The 11,355-nt window shown below is 50.8% G+C and overlaps 1 protein-coding gene across 2 annotated transcripts in view; it reads left to right on the plus strand.

Annotated features, from left to right (window-relative positions):
• Window positions 1-9,562, plus strand: part of THBS4 (thrombospondin 4) — a 44,361-nt gene extending 34,799 nt beyond the window's left edge. For both annotated transcript variants that reach the window (XM_021699801.1, XM_021699808.1), the window contains exons 15-22: window positions 850-902; window positions 3,388-3,581; window positions 4,555-4,733; window positions 5,618-5,666; window positions 5,744-5,940; window positions 6,569-6,741; window positions 8,686-8,825; window positions 9,352-9,562. In XM_021699801.1, the coding sequence (XP_021555476.1) occupies window positions 850-902; window positions 3,388-3,581; window positions 4,555-4,733; window positions 5,618-5,666; window positions 5,744-5,940; window positions 6,569-6,741; window positions 8,686-8,825; window positions 9,352-9,413 (1,047 nt within the window). In that variant the 3' untranslated portion in view covers window positions 9,414-9,562. The remainder of the gene's footprint in view (window positions 1-849; window positions 903-3,387; window positions 3,582-4,554; window positions 4,734-5,617; window positions 5,667-5,743; window positions 5,941-6,568; window positions 6,742-8,685; window positions 8,826-9,351) is intronic.
• Window positions 9,563-11,355: the final 1,793 nt, after the last annotated feature.

Genomic DNA, 11,355 nt, shown 5'->3' on the forward strand with positions numbered 1-11,355 from the left:
TATTGTTATTAACCCAATTTTATTTTTAAAAAGGATTTTATTTATTTATTTGAGAGAGAGAGAGAGAGAGAGAGAGAGAGCAGGAACACAAGCAGGGGGAGGGTCAGAGGGAGAAGCAGACTCCCTGCCGAGCAGGGAGCCCGATGCGGGACTCGATCCCAGGACTCCAGGATCACGACCTGAGCCGAAGGCAGGCGCTTAACGACTGAGCCACCCAGGCGCCCCCAAAACCAGTTGTTTTTGCTGAGAGGAGCGTGCAACATGGCAGCTAACCATTGGGAGCCCTGTGTCCTTTCAGTCCCCGAACCCCTACACAACCTGTGTAGGGGCACCTCAGATGCGGTTCAGTCAGCGACATGTTGTTTCCCTTCGCACTCCTCCTTCCTGTCTGGATAACTGGATGGGATGTGTCATGTATTTTTAAAGCCCTGCGAGAGGGGCGTCATTGTTGCCCTCCGTGACTCACTCCCATTCTGGCTCAATTCCAACATGCAGAAGCAAAGCAAAATCAGTCTGCCTTGTCCCCAGGCCTGTGGCTGGCTCCCCTCCGACCCATGCCAGAGTTCCACGTCTCCACCTGCCACCATCCTGCCCCGGCGCCCTCTCCAATCAGCTCATCTGGTGTGTAGGCAGCCCAGCCATGTGGCTTGATATTTTGGAAGGCTTTTTTGACAATTCAGCATTGTGCCTACACCAATATGGTGTTGTCCTTTTGCAGTTCTGCACCAACCCAATTCCAGAGAAATAATTCTTGAGATGCAGTGATGATGGGCCAGGTCTGCCTTCTCCAGAACATTCTGTGCATGAAGGCCCAGGGATAAATAATAACATGTTCCGTTCTCTTTGCAGTCTGATGTGGATAACGATCTGGTTGGGGACTCCTGTGACACCAATCAGGACAGGTAGGGCACATTTTCCCAGCTGCATTAGGGCCAGATGAAGAATTCGGAGACAATTTTAGCCTTCAGAGCTTTCTGCTGCTACCTTGCTTTGGGATGTCTCTGAATAGATTGAGAGAGATTGAGCTACTGGGGGGACAGCAGCCGGGTGACAGTGTCAGGAGGGGCCATGAGGCACTCCATCAAGTGAGACTGAATGACAGGAGAAGCAGTAGAGCATCATGCCTCAGAGCTGGAGTCTGGATGACACAGCTAGATACACATCCCAGCCCCTTCACTTGCAAACTAGCTAACCTTAAGCAAGTCACTGGTCTCTGTGCCCCAGAAGTCTCACCGGAAAAATGGGGATGACAGTGGCATGTAGCTCATAGGTCTGTTGTGAAGACTGAGTTAATTGACAAAGAGTGCATGTTACGGTTTCCCTTACATAGAAGCATTCAATAGGTTTAGCTCTCTTACTATTATACTCTTTCGGCTCAGGACAGCTTCACCACGATCCCAAGATAGAAAGCTGTCAGTTTGCTGAGGGGTCACTGTGATTTCATTGTCTTTAGAATTTGTTCATTCCGTGTTCGTTACTTGGTGGTAGTGTTCTGGGCAAATGAGTTTTGTCAACCCTCCCAGCCCCACGTGGAGGTAGTCCTATATTAAGATACGGGGCTGGATCAGATGCTGTTGGAACATCACCAAGAATGTAGACAAGCGCACTTCTGCCCTGGAGGCGCCTGCAGTCCAAGGCTCTGTCCCCTTTCATCTGCAGCGGGAAGGCTTAGAGAGGCGGCGGGCCGGGCTGCAAGAGGGAACGGACTCGGGAAGACAGAGCAGGAAGCAACAGGTCTTCCCTCCCCGACCTCCTCTCCGAGGGTGCCCTACAGACAGTGGTTCTTGAGCCAAGCCCTGTGCAAGGACAGCTCCTAGAAAGCCCCATTTCGGTCCTTGTGCTCAGTGTTCTTGAGGCCGAGTCCACGTGAGCCAAGTGAACTTCAATGGACTTTTCAGTTGCGCTCTCAGTTTCTTCCTCTGCAAAGTAAAGAGAATGAATTGTCCCTTGCAGCTTCGGGTAAAAATGAATGAGAAAGTAGGTAAAGCTCCCACCGCAAGGCCGGCCCTCGGGTAACCAGCAGCAAACCACGGCTGCGTTACTGTTACCACACATGAGGAGAGGCAAGTCAGCAACAGAGTCTGCCATAGGGGGTCACCATTTCTGCGTGCAAGGTGGGACTGGTACCCTGCAGCCCCCCTAAGTGGTGGACATCAAGAATGTTCCCTGTTGCAGGTCCTCTTGCACAGACTGCCATCCAAAGAATCTCTAAAATATCCTACCCAGTCAGCCTCTAGATATTTGCCTAAAATAAATGACTCATTCTGCTCCATTTTAATTCCCACAAGCTTGAACCTTGGGGAGGAGGACAGGAACTGCTTGTTTTTGCATAAAAATGTTCAAGGCTATAGAATGGCTGCTAATGGAAATAGCTCAGTTGTATGATTTAGAAAACAGCCCTGCTGTAGGCACAGGCATTCCACTTTTTGAGCCGTGTCATCTTCTGCTTGTCCAGGTGGGCCTCATTTTCTCTGGGACCCATCTGGTCTGAAGGGCATGGACCGGTCTCTAACTTCCCTCCCCTGTCCTACCCTTGCCTGGGACAGGCCATGGGAGGAGTGAGGTGAAAGGAGTATCCGTTCTGATTCAGAGCAGCCATGGGAGTCCTCCATCAACTCAGGGGAACCTCTGGGGACAGGGCAACCTCATCCTCGGGTGGCCATTAGGCCTGGAAAAAATGAATTGTCATGTGGGGAGAGAATGAGGGTTCTGAGAAGTGCTTGAGAGCAGGAGTGAGCCCAGACTCCATGCTCCCCTCTCAGGAAGGGGCGGCCCTCTTCTCTCTGCCGTTCTCCCTGTGGCATTCACATCTGATCCTTCTTGGGTCTGCTGGCCAGGGAATGGGAGGAGGAATAGAAGACATTGTAGGGCTTCCCAGGAGCCAGCACGTAGAAATGCTTTATCATATATTCAAATGTAATATGCAAAATTCTCATCACGTAAGCATTTAATCTTTGTAACAACCCTATGAGGTAGGCTCTGTTATGCCCATTTTACAGATGAGGACACTGAGCCAAAGAGGGGTCACATGCTGGTAAGCGGCTGAGCCAGGATTCACACTGAGCAGCCTGGCTCACTGCCCTTCAACCTTTGTTCCCCTTGTACATTTTCTGGGTTGGGCAGGGAGGGGGACTGATCATAGTCCCCAGGGACTGATCGGAGCATCTGGTCACAAAATCAGAAATCAGCCTTCATCTTCTTCAGTAGGATATGATCTGCTTGTTTCAACAAGATGAGGAAGTAGGAGAATGGTCTCTGAGGCCCAGAGGGCAGCCTTGTCTGAAGACATAGGGCCTTGACAAAAGACAAGCTCCCAAACCCCCACTCTGTTTCTTATCCCTGTTCTCTGCTCACCAGTGCCACCATCTCCTCTTCTTTCTACCACAGTGATGGAGACGGGCACCAGGACAGCACCGACAACTGCCCCACTGTCATTAACAGTGCCCAGCTGGACACTGACAAGGATGGGCTTGGTGACGAGTGTGATGATGATGATGACAATGATGGCATCCCGGACCTGGTGCCCCCTGGACCAGACAACTGTCGGCTGGTCCCCAACCCAGCCCAGGAGGATAGCAACAGTAAGTGGGCTCAGCCCAGGGCTGCATGGGACCCCCCAGGCTCCCTTTGGCCGGGCACACAGCGGCACATCTCTCCCAGGGCTTCTCTGAGCAGTGACGGCTTGTGTGGACAGTAGACAGCCGGTGGACACCGTTCTCTAACTCTTCAGAGAGGGGCTGCTTTGCAGCTTCTGAGGAGCTCTGGGATGAGGTCACATGGGACAGGGAGGCAGCCGGATGCTCCTGCTCAAAGGGCTTGGGCAGCTGCTCCACCATCTTGCTTGCTCCTTTCCACCAGGAGTCACAGAAAAGGAGCAGGACAGAGAGGAGGGCACAGCAGCAAATGGCTTAGAGGGGCTCATAAACTCGGAGGGCTGCGAGGGCCAGGCCGATAAGGAAAAGCATGCACCAAGCCAGAAATGAGACAGAGTAGTGAGGACATGGCGCGTTAGTGAGGCATGTCCATCCACGGCTCTGCAGTGTTTAATTCAAGTATGTTAATACCATGTCAGCTGCACAAAACATACCACGAGCCAGATTCAGCCTCAGGATCAGCAGAAATTATGGTCTTAGAGACACTCCAGCGACAACAGTTTCCGTTTTTCATACGTTCTACAGAAAGTGCTACAGACATGTGCTTATGTAAGGGCAGCCTTAAGATCCACCAGTTGGTGAACCCCCGTGTCCTCAGAGAACATGCAGCGTTTCTTATAAGAGCAGTTTTGAACAGCTGCCTTCCACTCTGTCCCCAGGAAATTCTTTTGGTCAAATACAGTGGGGCTTACCAACTCACCGTGAAGACTGAAGGGTGGGGCCTGGGGCCACCTCAGCCATGGCTAATTCTGGGCTCCTCTGCCCACATGACTTGCAAACCGTCGCCCTGGAGGTGGAGCATGGGCTCCCTTCGGCTCCTTGCCCAGCCCTGTCTCTGGCAAGAAGCCGTGGTGCATGTGGGCAGTAGCCGGCTCCTCTCGTCCTCCCGCACCCCACTCAGGCGACGGCGTGGGAGACATCTGCGAGACAGACTTCGACCAGGACCAGGTCATCGATCGGATCGACGTCTGCCCGGAGAATGCAGAGGTCACCCTGACCGACTTCAGAGCCTACCAGACCGTGGTCCTGGACCCTGAAGGGGACGCCCAGATCGATCCCAACTGGGTGGTCCTGAACCAGGTATGTGCCACGTGGTTGGCGGCAGCTCAGCTCTGCCTCTCGGCACAGGCCCTTCTGGGAGAAGCATGTGGGCAGTAGCCGGCTCCTCTCGTCCTCCCGCACCCCACTCAGGCGACGGTGGGGCCCTTCTGGGAGAAGCAGGTGACCGTGAGAGGGTGCGCCGTCCCGCACCGCACGGACTCCTCACAGTGGCCCTTTGACAAAGCACTGCCACGAGCCCCAGTTTACACGTGACAGGAGCCGCATCCATCTGAAATGCTGGCTCATGGGAGCACCACGGGGGGTGCCTGGGAATGCTGGGATGAGGACCCAGGCAGTCTGGCCCTAGAGCCATGCTCCTGCTCTCTACCCCACATCCTCCCTGTTGGGAAACTCCAGACGGCAGGCACAGAGAGGCTTGGATTTTTTTTTTTTTTTTTTAAGATTTTTATTTATTTATTCATGAGAGACAGAGGCAGAGGGAGAAGCAGGCTCCCAAGGAGCAGAGAGCCCGATGCGGGACTCGATCCCAGGACCCTGGGATCATGACCTGAGCCGAAGGCAGACGCCTAACCATCTGAGCCACCCAGGCGCCCGAGAGGCTTGGATTTTTTACCCAGCAAGTCACATTCATTAGAAGTGTATGTTCTCTCAAAATTAAGCTGATTCAACAGACCCTTCATTACAGTTCTAGCAAAATTATTTCTATTCCGCTTTTTTTTTTCCCCTCACAAGTCTATGCTTTCCTGGAGCACATAATAGGGTAGAGCAGTTGCTCAGATAATGCAGTCTTTGTGTGGAGGTCAGAACACGCTGACCACTCCCCAGTGCGCCGGAGGCTCTGGGCCTCCTCCGGCTTCTCCACCCTCTACGATGGCCCTTAACTCCTTCAACTTTCTCTGCAGGGCATGGAAATTGTGCAGACCATGAACAGCGATCCCGGCCTGGCAGTGGGTAGGTCCAGGGCCTCCAGTCTTTGCAGCTACTCACGTGGCTGGCCCACTTCTCTGATCCGCTTCCGATCCCTCCAGGGTACACGGCGTTTAACGGAGTTGACTTTGAAGGGACCTTCCACGTGAACACCCAGACAGACGACGACTATGCCGGCTTCATCTTCGGTTACCAAGACAGCTCCAGCTTCTACGTGGTCATGTGGAAGCAGACAGAGCAGACGTACTGGCAAGCCACGCCGTTCCGGGCTGTCGCCGAGCCCGGCATCCAGCTGAAGGTAGCCACAGTTCTCAGTCACACATCTCCCCTCTGCGCCCTTTACCCTCCTTTTAAGTCCTGTTCTCCCAAAGGGCATTTAGTTCATCTATGAAGTTGAGGGGTTTGTGCTAGAGTTCAGGGCAGGGAATGCCAGAGCCCACCCAGGGCCTTGCCTTCATTCCTATGTACAAGCCACATCCTAACCTCTGGGTGACTGACCGGGAGAGTATCAGCCCCAGTGGGGATCACCAGTTGGGGGAGCTCCGGGGGCACGTCAGCAGGTGCACTGTGCCGGAAACTGGCTCATCTGTTCCCGAGCTGGGGCCAGCTCTGGCTAGGAGGGCCGAGATGCTGCCTCTGTCCCTCCTGCTGGGAGAAAAGGCAGACTTTGGAGCACTCACGGGACAGATGTGGGGAGCACTGGATTTACAGCTGGAAAAACAGGGAATGGGTTAATGGGGTATCGGCCAGTGCTGAGGACTCAAGGATTAAGGGTCACCTCAGTAGAAAGGGCATTTATGGGTTATCTAAATCCAAGGCAGCCAGACTGTAACCATGAAGTCACCACCCCAGGGACCCAGGGACCCAGGAAGCAGGAAAGGTGGGCTGTGTATCCTGTTCTAAAGCCTTGCCTATGGCCTTTCCAGGCCGTTAAGTCTAAGACCGGACCCGGGGAGCATCTCCGCAACTCCCTGTGGCACACCGGGGACACCAGTGACCAGGTCCGGCTGCTGTGGAAGGACTCGAGGAACGTGGGCTGGAAGGACAAGGTATCCTACCGCTGGTTCCTGCAGCACAGGCCCCAGGTGGGCTACATCAGGTACGTGGAGGACCTACCTCCTCACCTGCACCTGAAGCCAAGGCCACCCGCATTCTGCATCACAAGGCCTTTGCTGTCCCGAGCAGTCCTGACCCGGGATGGCCTCCGAGGGCATGCCGGGACTTCATGGCCCACAGTAAAGAAGTGGGAAGGAGACACCCAAGCTCAGACTAACCACCTGGACATTAGGGCCAAGCTGGGGGTAGAGGGACCTTCTAGATGGGGGCGGGGGGGAGGAGTGGTCTCAGCATTGGAGGACGGAGGGGCTCAACTGGGGATCCCCTTTCTGCCATGCTGACCAGTGGGAGGGGAGATGTGGCTCAGCCTCCCATCCACACCTGCCCTGGATGGCGGCTTATTGTGGTGAGTCCCTCACAGTCTCTTCCCTGCTGGACTAGAAACGCTATGAAGGCAGTGCCTAGAGCTCTTGGGCTCTGGGCTGCCAGGTCTTCCCACACGTGGCAGGAACTGATCTTCACGTGAGCCCATACAATCTGCCTCCTTTCCCTCTAGGACTATTAAAAAAACAAATACTAAAAAGTATTCTCAGTAGCAATGGATGGCTTCGGCTGAATCCTTGAAATTGAGACCACGTACTTCGTCGGTCCTCAAACTCGCAGATCAACACTGACGCCGGCTTACGTAATGCACTGAGGAAGGAGTACCAATTGCTATCTCCTGACCAGGGCAGGAAGGCAGCCTTCCGGAAAAAAAATCCTGACAGCTAATTCACATTCTGTTCTTCTGTGAGACATTAAGTCCAATGTACTGTTGTCACACAGTAAGACGATCACGTTCTCAGTCCTGCGAAGCCTAATGCCTCCTTTTCTGTCCCAAAATGAAATCACAGAAAATACAATCTGATCCCTAACACCTATAATAGAAAAATAATTTATAACAAAATCACGCAAATGCTTAGACACCACAACATGAAATAGAAGCAGTGACTTTCTTTTTTTTTTTTTTTTTTTTTAAATTTTTTATTTATTTATTTGACAGAGAGAGACACAGCGAGAGAGGGAACACAAGCAGGGGGAGTGGGAGAGGGAGAAGCAGGCTTCCCATGGAGCGGGGAGCCCGATGCGCGGCTCGATCCCAGGTCCCTGGGATCATGACCTGAGCCGAAGGCAGACGCTTAACGACTGAGCCACCCAGGTGCCCCGAAGCAGTGACTTTCTAATGCAGATTGTTCTGCCTGTGACTTAACGTCTAAAAGGGAGAACAGCTCTTTTTAAGCAAAACAGAGTGCTCCGTAATTTCTCAGTTTACCCCGGAAAATTCAGTATATATTAAAACAGTGTAAAAAAATACCTGATGTAGACAAGTAAAAGGAAGTTCGGTTCTAGGTCCAGATAATTATAATTGGGCTCTTCACCTAACACAAGTGTCTGGAGGAACACTCCAAAAGCATATAGGGTGCAAGACAAGTTTTTCTTGTTCTCTCCAGGGCCTTGTAAGCCATTCAGTATCCCTGGCTTCTGTCATGAAATGCCAGAGAAACAGCCAGAAATGTCCCCACAAATTTCTAAAACCCTGCTTTAGGGAGCACTACTCTGAGATTCCACCAGAGTCTATCATTCAGACTGAAGGAAAAGCAGTGGTTTTTAAGCATGATGTCTAGACAAGGTAACCCAGAGGACAGTGAGGTCACCAAGTGTCTTGGTCTTGGGTCATACTGTGATTTCTCTTTAACTCCTCAGCAGGTACCCACCGAGTTGGACTCTGTGCCCAACATCATGTTGGGCCTTTGGAGAGAGAGAATATGGGAGGGCATGAACATACAGTCCCTGACCGCATGGAGCTCCCAATCTAGTAGGGAAGGGGCAACAGCTAGAGCACAGTCCTGGCCTGTGAAAAATGGATCATGAAACCGCAAAGAAGTGGGTCTGACCTTGACCTTGGTTTGAGTTTCATGGTGACCAGCTTGGGCTGTGTTGTCTACAGAGTGCGGTTTTATGAAGGCTCCGAGTTGGTGGCTGACTCCGGGGTCACCATAGACACCACCATGCGTGGAGGCCGGCTTGGCGTGTTCTGCTTCTCCCAAGAAAACATCATTTGGTCCAACCTCAAGTATCGCTGCAATGGTAACATACCTTCTTGTTACTATACAATATTATTACTAGAATTAATCAAATAATACCACCTTATTTTTATAGCACATTTTCCTCCCAGAAGCCCAAAGCTCAAGCCCCATATTCATTAAAATGTAACTGTCTCTGCGTAACTGAAGTAAATTATAGATCTTTCTTCCCCCCTATTTGATAGATGAGGAAATTGAGACCCATAGAACTTCTTGGCTGAGGATTTGGGGGTTCAGTGAGAAATTCATATTTAATTTACGGGCAGCCTTTATTTTCTTATGGCTCAAACATAATCCCACTCAAAATCCACTCTGCCTGCTGATTTCCTTTAGGCCTGGGAATGAGCACTCCTGGGCTTTACGCCAACAATTTGCAAAGCAGCCTGAGGTAGAAAATGGCTGTGGAGCCTTCTGGGGCCTGTTGCTCGGGCTGACAGTGACCCCTACAGGACGCTTGCACAGCACAAGCCGGACCAGAATTCCAGGGGAAACAGCCTTCCTAACCGCCTCGTGCCTGTTTTTGTTTGCAGACACCATCCCAGAGGACTTCCAAGAGTTTCAAACCCAGAATTTCGATCGCCTGGAGAATTAAACCAAGGAAGCAATCCGTAACTGCTTTTCCAAACATATTTTTTAACTTCCTACAACTATTTTCATATACACTGTGGCTTTCTTTTACCAGTCCAGATAATCAAACTTTTTATATGAATGGGGCAATAAAGAAGAGAGAATTTCTAAAAAGCACGTTACTCAGACATTGCTTACGTGTGGCTCAGGCTTTGATGGTGTGTGTGCTGGTCTCTGAGGGATGCATGTTGATCTTGCAGGGAGATCCTTTTTGCTCAGATGGGGTCAGTCAGTGAGACTGAGCAAGTGCGTGAGGCAAAAGGCTCAGGCCAGAGTCTCTGTGGCCACTCCAGCTTAGCTTCACAGAAAAGTCTAACAGTGCCATCAGCAGTCTTCCTCTTCTGGCAAAGGAGCCTCAAAAACATGACTTTTCCTGACCAATCCTGGAGCAAATTTGTCCAATCCTTTCTGACCCCCCTCTCCCACACCACACACCGTCCACACCTGCACCTTCAGCGTCTTGTTACGCTTATTTAATAGATTTGGCTCCCCCTAGTGGAATGTAAGCTTATTGAGCTAAAGGACCCTGTCTTACTATCCTTGTCTCCCCCATGCCCAGCATTGTACCTGGCTACAGTAAATATCCAGTACGTGTTTGCGGGCTGGCTGCCTCTTAAGTAACACGGACAGTAGTGTGGATGGATCCTATAAGCCCTACTACAACTCAAACAGCTCCTCACAACATACGCTTCAACTATGATGGTATCCATGACATCACATCAGTGCAGGGCGGAGATGCACCTCATCTCTACACTAGGCTTTTCACCACTCCATTTGTAAGGCAAAGATCCTGGCAAGTTTTTTATAAATTCCCCAAGAATTCTGTTTCAAATTCCTGGAGGTCTCTTAAATCCTAAATGAAGGATAGACACAGTCACAATTTGAGCATGATGTCAGGAGGCAGAAAATACAAAGGCATATGCGTGACCAATATGAGATATGGAGGATTTCGAGATATCTACCTACACATGTAAAGCCTAGAGACAGATGTTGCCTCGTAATGCAGAACGTTGGCTCTCCTACATCAAGGTTTTCAATGAGTGGACAGAACTCAGGCCTGTCTACCAACTGTTCCCTTTGCTGACACTGTTTAGTCTCCCAGGGGGATTCTGCTCCAGGAGCTGCCCTCCAAGGATTTCTGTGCCATGTTGCAGTCATGGGTTTTTTTTCCCAATCTGTGGTTCTACATCTATAAATCTTTCCCAATTCCAAAAAACCTCGGAAAGACAAGTTCACGTGGTTAGAGATTATCCTCTTTCGATCTTACCCTTTTCCCTCACTTTTTGTATCTCAGGAAAAGGTTATTATTTCCTGAGCCCTTAGGGACTCTAGGAGCTCTTCCACTCACTTTATCAACAATACAGTTAGGTGAGACCTTTATAGTCATTTTAATGCCCTTTTACTGAGTCTTTGGCACTTTCCTAGCCAGTCTGTGATGAAAACCACAGATCCACTTCTTGAGAGGTTTCATTCTCATCATCGAAGTACATACCAGATCCTGGACAGGAAATACACTAATCTCTAAGGGGAAGATGTGTTGGTCAGATCTGGATGTGAATCTGAGATGAATTCTTACAGTATCTTGATCTGACTTTCGGTGAGCCTGGTTTCCTTATCGAAACCATCCTGTGGCTCCCATGTTCTTTCACTGCCTTCCTGAGGCTGGTGGAAAGAGGAGCCAGCCTTCCTGTGCCCTCCCTACCCCCAGGTCTCCCTGCTATTAGCTGTGTCATTGCTCTGAGAAAGCAGTATATCCACAGGAAAGCCTCCTTAATCGGTACTTTTGTGTCTATAACCATGATCGTACCATCAACCTACTGGAGATCAAGAATCTAATTGCATCCCTTAGGGAGCTTATTACATTGTTGGGAAGACAAAAGTCATTACAGAGAGCAAATAGATCCAGT

The sequence above is a fragment of the Neomonachus schauinslandi genome, chromosome 7, assembly GCF_002201575.2.
Source record: "Neomonachus schauinslandi chromosome 7, ASM220157v2, whole genome shotgun sequence".
NCBI classification, from domain to species: domain Eukaryota; kingdom Metazoa; phylum Chordata; class Mammalia; order Carnivora; family Phocidae; genus Neomonachus; species Neomonachus schauinslandi.